The 15,276-nt window shown below is 39.4% G+C and overlaps 1 protein-coding gene across 1 annotated transcript in view; it reads right to left on the bottom strand.

Annotated features, from left to right (window-relative positions):
• GLIPR1 (GLI pathogenesis related 1) overlaps positions 1 to 15,276 on the bottom strand; it is a 22,195-nt gene extending 6,919 nt beyond the window's left edge. The window contains exons 1-3 of the mRNA XM_002752775.7: positions 14,973 to 15,276; positions 13,936 to 14,181; positions 5,484 to 5,596 (exon numbers count right to left, since the gene is read on the bottom strand). Coding sequence (XP_002752821.1) covers positions 5,484 to 5,596; positions 13,936 to 14,181; positions 14,973 to 15,146 — 533 coding nt within the window. The 5' untranslated portion in view covers positions 15,147 to 15,276. The remainder of the gene's footprint in view (positions 1 to 5,483; positions 5,597 to 13,935; positions 14,182 to 14,972) is intronic.

The following is a 15,276-nucleotide window of genomic DNA, read 5'->3' as shown; positions in this document are numbered from 1 at the left end:
AACTCTGGGTGGAAGTTATTGTTTGTTTTACAGATAAGGAGACAAAAGATGTAAGAAATTAGTAACTTGCCTTTAATCACAGTTTATACATTTCAGAGTCAGAGGAAACCTAGATTTCACTCCAGAGCTGTGCTCCCTCCAATTTACCTACCCTCTAGCATATATGATTACTGCCATTCAAAAAACCGTCCATCTTAGAAAAGCTATGGTGACCCACATTCAATTTTGTCAGTTGGTCAATCCTCCCCAGTTTTCACTGGATAGGAGCCATTTGGCTGGAGTAAGTACCTTCCAAAAAAAAAATAATAAATAATGGCATGGGAGAATTTCTAAAGCGAAAATTGTTTTCACATACAAGATGTGATATGACTAATAGCTACTAATTAGTGAGTAGTCACCATGTGCTTGTCTTTGTTCTAAACACCCTTGAATGAAACAGTCTCCACAAAAACCCTATGAAGAAGTTAGTATTGTCTATTTATCCCCACTATATAGCTAGAAGCTGAGGCACAGAGTATAAGTAATTGACCAAGGTCACAGACTAGAAGTGAAATAATACCCAAGCACTTTAAATCCCCATAAATATCCTCATAGTAGTAAGTCATCAGGCTGCACATTTATCTCAATGAACTTGCCGTTGCACAAATCTTTTTTTGGAATCCTGCTTTTGGAAAAACTTCTAAACTTTTTTATGTAACTGTACCCTTTGCAGCCTGGTGAAGCCTATGGGCTCTTTCTCAACATAGTTTGTTATTAAATGCGTAAAATACATAGGATTATAAAGGAAACCAATTAAATTGAAATAGTTACCAAACTGTTTAAAACTAGATTTGTGTTACAATAATATGTGTTTTCTTATTAAGGTCTAGAAAGGTGCTATTAAGTTCTAAAGTAGTGATGAACATAAACTATATTTTGAGATCTCTGCAGCAACTGGAATATGTTGTGAAAATATCTGATATTTACAAAGATGATACTGCTAACTCAAAAAGTCACATTTATTGCTAATATGATGGTGGAGTGTTGCCTTCATTCATAATGAAAGGAAATGTTATTTTTAATAGAGGTTAATGAAAAGAAAGATAAAACATTTTTTCTAATCAAAGTTTATAGTCCTCCTCTCCCCAGTACTCTACAATTACCTCCAAAGTTGAGAACTCTCACCTTAGACATACAACTTTATAATGACACCTTATTTCCAACCCCAAATATATGTTTTTATCTCATTTTGCTCCAGATTTTAAGTTGCTTCAGAAATTTGTCTTGTGCTTACTCTACACCATGGGAAAAAAGGTAATATAGCAGAAATTCTGATAGCAATTACAAAATATGTCCAAAACAGTCATTAATCATTGGAATGTCTTTCATTGTTAATAAGCACAGTACTTATTAAGTGGTTTAAGTTCTAGAATGGTTTTATTAAATCATTTATGATGCTTAGTTGTGCATTCCAAACTATAAAGGAAAGGATAAAAAACGCTACTTAAAAATAAGCTAAAAACCAAGACATTGTGAGGTCTATGGAAATGATTGAATTCATCTTGGGAGAAACATGCTGCTGGCAAGGCTTGGATTTGTCTAGAAGGTAGTCATTAAGACAGTGGGACCTGAAGTATTCAGCCCAATAAAGTGGCAAGACATTGCAATGATTTCCCGGGTAGCTTGAGAGAAGAGGGTTGGTTGTGGGACCCTGGAGAAGACAGAAAACAGATTTTTGAAGAAAAAGATAAGGTCCGGTTGCAGTGGCTCACACCTGTAATCCCAGCACTTTGGGAGGCCACAGCGGGTAAATCATGAGGTCAGAAGTTCGAGACCACCCTGGCCAACATGGTGAAATGCTGTCTCTACTAAAATTACAAAATTTAGCAAGGCATGGTGGTAGGTGCCTGTAGTCCCAACTACAGCTACTCAGGAGGCTAAGGTAGGAGAATCACTTGAACCTGGGAGGCAGCGGTTGCAGTCGGCCAAACCACGCCACTGACTCCAGCCTGGGTGACAGAGCGAGACTCTATCTCAAAAAAAAAAAAAGAAAAAAGAAAAATATAAATATGAGTAAGGGTCCCTAAGGCAGTGATGGCCTAAGCACACTGGTACTATCTTGAGGTCAAAGTTTTTTCCTCTTTTGTGCTGTAATCCTCTCCTCCGCTAATTCACTCTGAGTAAAGATCTGTTACACACCATACCCTTCCTTGTTCAGTGGTGCCCAGGGGAAATGAAGAGTGTGTTACAGGCAACTGGAGGATTAAGCATCCCAGACCCCATTCTGAGGTGTCCTCAGAAATACTGGGGAGGATACTGGACTTCTTAAGGTTATGTAAAATGGGGGCCTTTTACTTTTTACAAAGTATCTAGAAAGAAAATAACACCTCAGAAGGCAGAGGGAAATGAGGACAATCCTAAGTGGTCGCTTGTATTTTACCTTTTATGCTCCTCTAATCCATTTTCCACCCTGACCTCTAAATTTAAAGGTCTCATGACTCCCCTGCCTAATATACCTGGATGGCTTCTTATGTAAACTTTGCCATGATCTAAAAGTTCCTGCTAGATTGGCACTGCCTTCCTCCCCACCATTTCATCTGTTCAGTGGATGCAGGGCACCGGTCTCTGTGGTTTAAACTTGCCAAACTTTTCTTCAGTCTTGGCTGTTCTTTTCTCTACCAGACAGCTGTTCCAGAAGTTCTTATGTCTGATTCCTTCTTATTCTTCATGCCTAAGCTTAAATATGTCACAGGAAGCTCTTCCCTGATTATTTTAAATAGGGGCTTTGCCTATTGATAGTTTCTATTACAGTATTATTTATATTTTCATAATTGCCCCTATAATGATGCAGTTATTTTACTTGTACTTTTATTATCTGTTTGCCCCATAAATATTACTCTCATAAATGCAGAGACTGCCTTGTTCTCCTTTGGAGCTTAGTAAACAAATATTTGTTGAATAAATGAATATTTGAAGTTAATCTTTATGGAAGCATTTTAACTTTGGTTATAAGATTTACAATTTAATATTGTTTATAACTGAGGATAAGTGAGTCTAAAGCAGGAAAATTTACATTTGCACTTTAATATAGTGAATAAAAATCATGAATACTTATAAAATATTCACCATTGCCAGGCATTATATATAATATACCTGGTATTTTTTTTTTGAGATGGAGTTTCACTCTTGTTACCCAGGCTGGAGTGCAATGGCATGATCTCAGCTCACCGCAACCTCTGCCTCCTGGGTTCAGGCAATTCTCCTGCCTCAGCCTCCTGAGTAGCTGGGATTACAGGCACGCGCCACCGTGCCCAGCTAATGTTTTTGTATTTTTAATAGAGATGGCGTTTCACCATTTGACCAAGATGGTCTCGATCTCTTGACCTTGTGATCCACCCGCCTCGGCCTCCCAAAGTGCTGGGATTACAGGCTTGAGCCACCGCGCCCGGCCTATACCTGGTATTTTACAAAGCTTTCTCTTGTAACTTTCATAGCTACTCTAAGTGGTAGGTGCTGTTATCCTGGTCTATTGGAGATTAAATTGAGATTTGGAGTTAACTAATTTGTCCAGGGTCACAGAGTAAATTAACTGTATCTTAACCATTAAAAATGTCATATGAGGTCAGGTGTGGTAGCTCATGCCTATAATCCCAGCACTCTGGGAGGCTGAGGCAGGTGAATCACTTGAGCCCAGGAGTTGGACACCAGCCTGGGCAATGTGGCAAAACCCTGTCTCTACAAAATATTAGCTGGGCATAATTGCCCAGTGTGTGCCTGTAATCTCAGTTACTAGGAAGGCTGAGTTGGGAGGATCACTTGAGCCTGGGAGATAAAGGCTGTAGTGAATCATAAGCTAGCCACTGTACTCTAGCCTGAGTGACAGAACTAGAGACCCTGTCAAAAAAAAACCAACAACAACAACAAAAACATAAAAAGTTACCACTGACTGAATCATGGCTTTGTCTACTTTTTTTCTGGGTTTTCTTTATTTTCCAACTCTAGGATATTAAGTCAAAGCTGTCATCTTCTGAATGATACTTGGTTTGTCTTTTCCTTCAAATACCTACAACACTCAATCAGAATATATAGCATGTCTTCTGCACGTTACGTCAGGGAGAGATGAGTTTCAGCCAATATCCAGGAATCCAAATAAAATTCAAAAGCAGCAAATTAAAGATCATCATATATATTGCATAGGGTTAAAAAGCTTTAAAATGTAAACAAGTATTACAAATAAGAAAATCATTCTAGAAAAATGGGCAGCCCCCATGATTCACACAAAAAGGAATATAAATACGTGAAGAAATGTACAATTACTAGTAATCACAGAGATGCAAAACAAATGAAATGCCATTTCCATCAAATTAGAAAATGCTAAGAAATTATAATACCTAAATACAAATTGATGTAATGGCGCAATGTAATTTAGCAATATGTATTTAAAAATAAAACAAAAATGGTCATACTCTTTACAGGCTAGTATTATCTCAAGGAATTGTAGGGAAATAGAAGTGACTGCAGATATATACACAAGGTTGTTCATCATGTATTAAAAGAAAATATAGTGAACAATCAATTCTTCAATAGGATAAACTGTTGTGCTACCATCAAGAGCATGGACTCTGGAGCCAGACAGCCAGATCAAAGTCCAGCAATGATATTCACTAACTGTAGGACTTTGGGTAGGTTACTCACCCTGTACATGGCTTGCTGTTCTCATTTGCCACACAGGGGCAGTAACAGGACCCCTCACGTAAGCTTTTAATGAAGATTAAGTTAATATATGTGAAGCACTTTAACAGTGCTATGTTCATTGTAAGCATTATATAAACAATTTATCATTGCTTTTATGATTAATATCACTTAAAATTTTGATAAGGGGAAAAATGTTCATAGCACAGTTTTAAGTGAAAAATAGAAAATGTGTATTTTCAGTATGATCAGTTTTCTAAACATGGGTATGATCCATGCACACATATGTAAGTTGAAAGAAAGGAGAAGGTAGGTGTTTTCCCTGTTCCCAAAGTGGGAAGTGTGTCTGTTTTAAAAACAACTATCAAAAGTAAATGAAATAGGTTATATAAGTTGAGGAATTGTTTTGTTTTGAAAATTGCATAAAATTGCTAAGTTTTTTATAAACCAATAAATATAATGAGTTCTTTCACTTCGTTGCATTATTACTATATACAATTTATGTCTCTGACAAACATTTTAGTCTTACCACTCTTAAAAATATGTACATATGTTTTTATGCAGTATATGTAAAGGACGTATGTACGTACACGTACACTCTCTCTCTCTCTTTCTGTCTCTCTCTCTCTCTCTCTCTCTTAATCCAAGAAAAATGTACGAGAATGTTAATGAAGTATATCTCTGGGCAGAAGAATTAAGGGTTATGTTACTTTTTTCTTTATACTTTATTATCCAGATTTTCTATAATGAAGAGGAATACTTCTAAAATAATTTTGTTGTTCTGTGGGAGGGGCAGATTCTCAGGCACTTACCCTGGTCCGTAGTTGCATATAAAATGTGCTCCATTGAAAAGACTGTCAAAGCCAGAAACTCTAGGGCAGAAGTGGACTGCGCAACCAACTTTGTAACTATCTGCCCAAACAACCTGAAAAGAAATAGGACTTTTTAACAGAGAGAAACAATAAGATAAATATTTGGGTATGATTAGGTCTTCATAAACTTGGTGAGGTATATCCACTCGAGTTAGAGTGCTTAAAACTCAGGAAGTTTTAGATGCTCAGAAATCACAATGAAGAAATAAAACAGGATAATGCAATAGAGAGTGATTGCTGTTGAAGTGATGCTGATGTAACTTGGGTGCTCAGGGAAGACATCTCTGAATAGGAGGCATTTGAACTGAGAATAGGACGATGAGGATGCAGCACTCGGGACAAACATTCAGGAAACTTAATGGAGGAAGAGCATTCCAAGCAGAGGGAATACCAAGGAGAAAGGCCCTGAGATGGAATTTGCTTGGCATGCTAGAGTGGCAGGAAGAAAGCAAGGGAAGCCGAGATCTGATGAGTTGGGCAAGAGTTGTAAGCAATGAAGTCAGAGGCAGAGAAACAGATTGTGGAGATTCTTGTGAGTGGTATGTTCTTTTTCGTGTCTTAGAAAGATCACTTTGGTGATTATGAAGTAAATGGACTGAGAAGAGCAAGGGAAACAGGAAGGAGGTAATTTTGGAGGCTGTTTCAATGGTAAAGAATGAGAAGATAGTGACTCACACTTGGATAATGCCAGTGGAGTTTCTGAGAATCAGGTTCATGACTCAGCTTAGAGGTAAGCTAAAAGGACTTGCTTTTGTTTTGAGTGCAGGGTAAGAGGGGAAATATACAGTTTTGGTTTGGGGTCTGAGCAACATTTACTGAGATGCAAAAACCTAGGGAAGGAGAAGGGTAGGTGGAAGCATGGGCAGGGGGTTCAGAACATGTTAATTTTCAGATGCCTATGGGACATCAAATGAAGATTGACTTGGCTGCTGCAGTCCAGAGGATGGGGTAAGGCTAGAGATGTCAATCTGGAAGACATGGGACAAGATTAGATTACACCTGCAAATACAATAAAGTAAATGAGAGCCTGGGATAATGCAAGCAAACACAAAACCAGCCAGCAAAACAGACTGAAAGGAGTTGTCAGTGATGTAGAAAGGAAACCAAGAACAGCGCGACCTGCACTGTTACATGGGATCCAGCACTCAAAAGAGCTTCATGCTTGGTTTAGATCAGCGCTGTCACATATCTTAGCACCTTGAGTGGTGCTTTTCCCTTCCTTTCCGAACAAAAGGTTCCACGTTTTCATTTTGCACTGGGCTCCACAAATTCAATTATACAGCTCACCTTGACCAAGAGTATTTGGTGTCACAAAAGGCTAAAGAAGAAAGAATTTAAAGGTGGACACAGCCAGCAATGAAATGTACTCCTTTTTACAGCAATATCAGATTATATTTTAAATTATTTTTTTACTCATAAGTTTTTGAACAATTCTGTAGAACTATGCTAAATACAGGGGACACAAAAATGAATGAAGTAGAACCAGTAGGTACCTTCACAAAACTTAGAAAAAAGCAGTCATGAAACTCATCAGGCGAGGATTTTGACAGCCGTGAAGGGGAAGTGGAGGGTGCTAAGGGCAGGGATGGCTCGGGGCCCTTCTCTGAAGAAATGAGGTGAAGCTGGAGCTGCGATGAGCTGGTTTGGAGTCTTCCAGCAGAGGGCAACATCCTATGTGAACCCAGGGTGGGGTTGACCCATGACCCATTCACTCAACTGAAAGAAAAGCCAGTGTGGCTGCAGAAAATGAAGAAATGAAAAAATTTACTCTAAAAATAAATGAAATTCACTCCCTGTATTTTTTTTTCCAAGATGAAGTTTTGCTCTTGTTGCCCAGGCCGGAGTGCAATGGTGCGATCTTGGCTTACTGCGAACTCCGCCTCCCAGGTTCAAGCAATTCTCCTGCCTCACGCTCCCAAGTAGCTGGGATTATAGGCATGAGCAGCATAAGCACCATGCCCAGCTAATCCTGGAATTTCAGTAGAGATGAGATTTCACCATGTTGGTGAGGCTGGTCTTAAAGTCCTGACCTCAGATGATCTGCCTGCCTCAGCCTCCCAAAGTGCTGGGACTACAGGTGTGAGTCACCATGCCCAGCCCTAGGAACTTGAAACTTAAATAGCATCTTGAATAGGGGCTGAGTAAAATGGGGCTGAGACCTACTGGTCTGCATTCCCAGATGGTTAGATATTCTAAGTCACAGGAGGTCAGCGCAAGATACAGGTCAAAGACCTTGCTGATACAACAGATTGCAGTAAGGAAGCCCACCAAAACCAAGATGACGACGAGTATGACCTCTGGTGTCCTCACTGCTACACTCCCACCACTGCTATGACAGTTTACAAATGCCGTGGCAACATCAGGAGGTTACCCTCTATGGTCTAAAAAGGGGAGGCATGAATAATCCACCCCTTGTTTAGCATATGATCAAGAAATAACCATAAAATTGGGCAACCAGCAGCCCTCAGGGTTTATACTTTTTGTTTTTGAGACAGTTTTGCTCTTGTTGCCCAGGCTGGAGTACAATTCACCACAACCTCCACCTCCTAGTTTCAAGTGATTCGCCTGCCTTAGCCTCAGGAGTAGCTGGGATTACAAGCATGCACCACCATGCCCAGCTAATTTTTGTATTTTTAGTAGAAATAAGTTTCTCCATATTGGCCAGGCTGGTCTCGAACTCCTGACCTCGGGTGATCTGCCCACCTCGACCTCCCAAAGTGTTGGGATTACAGGCGTGAACCCCTGTGCCTGGCCTATTCCTTTACTTTCTTAATAAACTTATCTTCACTTTATGGACTTGCCCTGAATTCTTTCTTGTGTGAGATTCAAGAACCCTCTCTTAGGGTTTGGATCCTGACCCCTTTCCTCTAACACCTGGAGGGAGAGTAGGAAGTGAGGGAAGAGGGGAGCTGAGGTTGGAGTCTCGGCTTCTCCAAGATTTAAAGGTGTGGTAGAGGTGGGGACATGACTAGGGAGATGGTGGGCAGTGTGGGCTGCCTTCTCTTTGGTTTGGCAACTGGAGAGGGTACCCTCCTTGGGCAAGGGAGAGTGTACTTCCCTACTCCATGATCTAAAAGGGGTACTCCCTAGAAGCATTTCTTTATCCCCAGGAATCTCCTGCAGGGAAATCCAGCCCGGAACTGCAGTTGGGATAGGCAGTGAAGCAGCTTAGGCCTCTGTCTCACTGAGAAAACACAGCTTTGTAAGGGCTGTTAATCCTCAGGTTTGATCATTAAACTTCTACTTTCTCATCAGTTTGTTGATTTTTAAAATTTCTTAATTTTCTTCATGTATCTCAAAGTGATTTACCTGGGGTGCTCTGTTTAAAATGCAGATTTTGGGCTCATTTCAGACCCCCTGAATGCCATTCACTGGAGTTGGTTTTGGAATCTGCCTTGTCACAAGCTCCTCAGGTGATTCCTATGCATGCTAACTGTGTTCAGTGTTGTCTCTTTTTTTTTTTACTATCACCTTGGCTCATTCTATATTTTTATCCTTTGGTCTTCAAGCACTTTCTTCCTTAGTATTGTTGTATTAAAAGTATTCTTAATATTTGGATCTCTTCCACATTTTAATACTTTTTCTCCAGAAGAGTACAGATGTTAGTTACCATTCATTTTGTGTTTTAGTTGGCTTTTTTTTTTAAGTCAGGTTTATTAGGGTATAATATACAGTGACATTTATGATTTTTAGGTGTACCTTTCTACAAATTTTGACAAAAGAATACAGTTGTGTAGCCACTATCACATTCGAGATATAGAATATTTTTATTGCCCCAGAAAATTCCCCCTGTACCCCTTTGTGCTCAACCCCCATCCCCAGACCCCAGCAATCCTTAATCTGTTTCTGTAGTTTTGCCTTTTCCAGAATGTTATACGAATGGAATCAGTCTAAATACAGCTTTTGAATCTGGCTTCTTTCACTTAGTATAAACATGTATTGTATTCATTAGAAGTCATTGCTTTTTATTGATGAGTAATATTTATTGCATGGATGTACCATAGTTTTATCTATTTATCCAAGTTGGTCTCTGTTTAAAAGCTTCATGGGCACTCTGGTTTTGGGTTAAACTTGTGGGCTTTAGAGCCACAAAGGGTTGAGTTCATAATCAAGGTTTGCCACTTACAATGTGACATTGGCCTTAGGTTTCTTATCTATTAAATGAGGATAATAACAATACCAACTCCATAGGCCTATTTTGAAGTTTTAAATGAGCTTCTAGAACATAGCAAGCACTCAGCAAACATTTGTTTCATTCCTTTACCACTATATTTCTTCTCTTAAAAATTCTTATACGTTAATTTTTTTTTTAATCAGGCAGGTTTCTGTTGTAGGTTTTTTCTTTTACTAGAGTAAACAAAAAACCGTAATTATAATAAGAGCTACTCATTATTGAGAACTTAGGTGTACCATTAAGCATTTTACAAGTGACATCATGCTTAATCCTTATAAAAACTCAATAAATGTTATTGCACTTATTTTTATAGATAAAAGATTGAAACCTAATTCTGCCTGACCATGAAGTACTATGAGGACAGTCTATACCCTCAGCAAAATGCTTTCAAAGTGTTTTCTCTTTTAGCCAGCTCTCCAGAAATGGGAACCACTCTCTGTATCTTTCTTACAAAATCACTGCATCTGGGGAACCCAGAGGGGAGGAAGATGTCTCCCTTATAGACCCACAACCCCTTCCCACCATCTTTCCCTTTCAATTCTCTGTATGAGCTCATCTGTTTCATTATCAGGAGTATGGTAACATTGTAACATATATGAAACCTGCTACAGAAATTTTGAAACATGTCACATTTCCATGGTTCTATGAGAGTATAAAAATAAAAATATCAAGAGGATGGGAGGAGGCAGGGAGAGAAAAACTAAAATAAAATCAGTAGTGCCATCTAGTGGGAAGTTTTGGCACTATCAAACCCAAGTAATCTGCTACCCTGCCTATTTTATTCAAACTATTTCCAAACTTTATAAAGCTGACTGTCACAGCAACAGAATGTCAAGTTGGAATAATCTTCCATTTTTTTTTTTTTTTTTTTTGAGACGGAGTTTCGCTCTTGTTACCCAGGCTGGAGTGCAATGGCGCAATCTCGGCTCACCGCAACCTCTGCCCACTGGGTTCAGGCAATTCTCCTGCCTCAGCCTCCTGAGTAGCTGGGATTACAGGCACGTGCCACCGTGCCCAGCTAATTTTTTGTAATTTTTAGTAGAGACGGGGTTTCACCATGTTGACCAGGATGGTCTCGATCTGTTGACCTCGTGATCCACCCGCCTCGGCCTCCCAAAGTGCTGGGATTACAGGCTTGAGCCACCGCGCCCGGCCCTAATCTTCCATTTTATACACCAGAATTTTCCCTCAATGCCAGTGTATCTCTAGTGAAGACAAAGCTAAAGTGTTGAATGAACACATCAAGAAATATCATACATTTTGTGAGGAGATAAGAGTCTGAATCTATTTTCTTTATTCTGTACAACCTCCCATGATCAGCCAAAATCTGCAAATAGCTTGATGTTTGAAGAGAAGATGAATATAAGTAGGAGGTTATAATATCCACTTCAAGTAACCGTCCAGCATGAATTTAACACAGCAATGGAGAAGTTTTGAGTCCCCCAGGAAGATTTGTCAGGTTGAAAATGGAGTTTTTTTTAACCTAGCTATCAGATCCCTCTTCCATTATAACTGCTGGAAAACCAGCTCATTTAAGGGATCTACCCTTCATTCAATGCCTACTAAATATTAGCATTTTATTAGATAATTGACACACATTTTATTATTTAAGCCTTCCAATATATCTAATATCTGAATCTAAACTCTTCCTCTTACTAAATGAAATCAGGGAAACAACTTATTAACCTCTCTAAGCCTGTGTATTCACCTGTGGGTAATAGCATCTCCTTAATACATTTGTGGTGATAATTGAATGAGGTCTTCAATGTAGGGAGCTCAACACTACGCCCATTAAAAAATTGGTTGCTGCTGCTCTATCTTCCCAGTCCAGGAGGTTCTTAGACCTTCTTCCCATGATGAATGTCCCTCTTTTAAAGTGGGGGTAGAATGTAGTGGTCTCTTAAAGAGGATCACTCCTGGGTGGAGGTTGCAGTGAGCCGAGATCCCGCCACTGCACTCCAGCCTGGCGACAGAGCAAGACTCTGTCTCAAAAAAAAAAAAAAAAAAAGGAGGATCACTCCTGTTAGGATCACTCAGCTTGGGTCTTAATATCTGTATGTATGGGACTGGGTTTTAGAAAATGAGTTTTCTCATGACCAAAATATTAGCCCTTCTTTTCTCCCTTAGACGTAAGGGGAAAGTGAAAAATTTCAAGTAAGCTCAGTTAATTTTGGAAGGGCCATCTGTGAAATCTCAGGTCCATATGACATAAACTCAAGTTTTCTCTTCTTTCAACTTTCTGGAATGAACATGGAGTGTTTTAACTTATGTACTGAGCATGGTTTAGGAGTCTGTTGTCAGTTTTACAGTCTTTTGACCTCTGTGTATTGGGCATGCTGAGCTGCCTGCTGTTCGTCTAAACTACCAGGCTCATTCATATACGTTGCATACCTTCCACACCTTGCTGAGAATTCTCTTCCCTTTCCTTTTCATCTGACAAACTCCCACTCAGTTTTCTAGTACCAGTTCATGTGTCTCCTGCTGTGTGAAGCTTTACACTTCCTTTTGGCTGGGTGAGTTGCTCTGTCCTCCTTGTTCACATGGCCCTTTGTCAGCGTCTCTAAATTGCGCTAGCCAAACACTGTCATAATCCATTTACGTAAGTCTCTTCCCAAAGGTCAATTCCTCAGGGTCAAGGACTATTTCTAGCTGTATTTCTCCTCCTTCCCTGGGTCATTCCCTATTTCTCCTGACTTCCACTTCTTTAAGATTGTACCCCAATAAAATGTTAGCTTATAAACTATTGACTCGGGCTCTGTTTTCCAAGAATCTGAACTAAGACAAACCACCAGTGCCTGGCATAGGTAGAAGAAGCTTAAACACTGACTAATAAATGGAAGTAGCACCCTCAAACTGACAATTATTTCTGAGTATTTAAATATCACAATGCATAATGGTACCAAGTACCACTTGTAGGGAATCTAGATTTAGCTTTGTTCTCCCCTAGGTCTTGTTGGAATCTAAGGAAACTTACTTTCTAGTTAAATTTATTTGTAAATGTACACCAAAATTGTTGGTTTATGAGATAAATTTAGGAGAAATTTTATTTGTATTTCCAAAAAGAGATCAATCCTAGAGATGATTTGATAGCTCACCTTTGCTTGCAACAATCTTGAGATGAAAATTTCACTAAAATTGGTCACTTTACTCTTACAATACTAATCTTTCGTAACTGCCCCAAACTTGATTCATCTGTAACACCATAAATGAGATCACAGGCTTTGTAAGGCTGAGCTGGAGTGAGAGTTTTTTTCTAACAACATGTTGCTCTTTAAAACCACCTAATATTTCAATGTAACTGCCTTAATAGAAACGTTTTTGCCTTCATATGTCATTTTAACAGATTTTTGTACCCAAAAAAAACCAGTCAGTTACAGACTAAGTATGGTAAGTTATCAGTTTGACATGGATGCCCAGGAAATGAAGTAAATAAACAAAATGTGGCCAGGAGAGGAAGGCAGCACCGGAAGACGATTATGACAGATGCTGCCTAGGGAGTTGTTTCCATCATGCTGCAAACTTGAGGGAGGGTTAGGGAGCCAGAATCAGCTTGAGTAAAAATAAAAATAAAAATAAAACTCAATGGGTGGCTCTGACTGTGGCTACTGGGACTAATAATGTGGATTCTGTGGGCAGAATACCCTTAGAATGGTTCATATAAGTTTACACATTGGTGTCTCTGTTGGGCTGGGACTGACTTTTTCAGCCTCCTTGGGTGGCAAAGTACCTGGTGCACAGTGGGTGGCACATAGTAGGTTTTCAGTCAATGCTTGAGAGAATGAGAGGTCGTGGAAGCATAAGTTCTTACTGATTTTTCTGTCTAAGAGGCTTGTTTCTTTCAATAGTCCCCAATAAATTGCCTCAAATTCCATTTAAAACTTGTACCAGATGGAACCTGAAAATCCACTTGCTGATTAGGTTCTTTGATTTCTCACAAATAAAGTCGTATGGGAGAACAGCTGCTATAGGAATTCTTCAAAGCTTGTCCACATTGGTGGGCCTCATATATTACCTATTATGTGTTTAGTTTACACAATTAAACTTTTCAAATACTATTTTCTCTGTTATTGGAGTCTGTTCTGTTTATTATTTTTGAAGTTTGTAACTCCCTTATATTTACAGACATACTAGCATACTATATATTTCTATACCACATAGTACAATTTTCTCCTCACACTGGAAAAGACAGTTTCAAGAAAATATAGGGCAGACACTTACCTGAGTGTAGTGGCCACAGACTTTTGTGCATTTCCGAGTCTTGAAGTCATAGTGCTGGATTTCGTCATACCAGTCTGTGATGGCGGAAGACACAGAAAAGAGGGACAGAGACCCAGTCCAAATGTTTTCTCCCAGTGAAGTGAAGTTTGGATGCAGCTTGTGGGGTGGTTTCAGCTGTGTATTATGTGAAAACTGGCAATTTCTGGCCCATGCTTTTGCTATTTGGGCTAGGGCTGGGTCCCAAGTCTGCAAAAAGAAACATTAAATAATAGGGGGTCAGATATTAAACAACAGGGGGCTCATCTAAAATGTAACTGGGATGAGTACAGTGGGAATCTGAATGGAAAATGAGGTGAGACAAGAAAAGAGAAGATACCACTGCATATAAGTCCTCTACAAAATATGGTCTTCAAGCATGCAGTAGGGCTGGTAGGAAACATGATGATTTCGTTTCATGGAATTTAGAATCTAAGTGAGGAAAACTGACATTTCACGGAAGGCCAGTTATGGGCAAAATAGTGTGTGCTGTGTTTCACAGCATTAGTTCATAACCACAATAGCCCATATCCTAAGAAGTTCAGAAAGGTTAAAAACCAGCTTAAAGTCACAGATCTGAAATTCAATCTCAAGTCTTACTGAATCAAAATCCCATCCCTCCCCCCGGTGCCAGGCTGCCTTCCTGAGCAACTCAGTACTTTGTCAGCAATAAAAACAGTAAATTTAGAGGCAAAAACCCCAAAACAAACACAAAAATTAACAGGGAAGAAAATAACAAAAAGAGAAGTAAAATCTATTGAAAACCAGAGAACAAGAAGTGTCCAAAAAGAGAAGTGAAATGTGCTGTGGCACTTGCTTATGACCACAGTCGAGGAGAGAGCACTAAACTGGATTCACTGTGATCACAGATTGTGAATTTACTGCATACATTAATCACAATGAAAAAAATCATTCAGGATTACCAAGGCATTAACACCAAAGGCAATACACATTAGTTGTTTCTGACTGACTTATGTCATGAATAATGGTATTTTCCTTACCATGTATAGCATATCACTGGCTGTTGGTTTCACCTCTGAACGGAACTTGTTATGAATTCGAACGCAGTCTTTGATGAAATCTTCATTTTTGATATCTGGCAAATTGTTTGCAGTGTGTGAATAACTGGAGACAAAAGAAACCATCCAGGCTATTGTAGCAAGTGTGACGCGCATGCTTTGTCTGGCATGGAGCCTTCGGACGCCGCCGTCCAGAGCCACCACCGTTTCTGAGAGTGTGATTGCCTTTCTGAGTGCTCAGCCCGCAGCTTTACAAAGCTAGCTGACTTCAGCTTTCAGAAAACAG

The sequence above is a fragment of the Callithrix jacchus genome, chromosome 9 (genome assembly GCF_049354715.1).
Source record: "Callithrix jacchus isolate 240 chromosome 9, calJac240_pri, whole genome shotgun sequence".
Lineage (NCBI taxonomy): Eukaryota > Metazoa > Chordata > Mammalia > Primates > Cebidae > Callithrix > Callithrix jacchus.
Note: the sequence above shows the minus strand (reverse complement) of the source record. Positions and strands in the feature narration are given on the sequence as shown.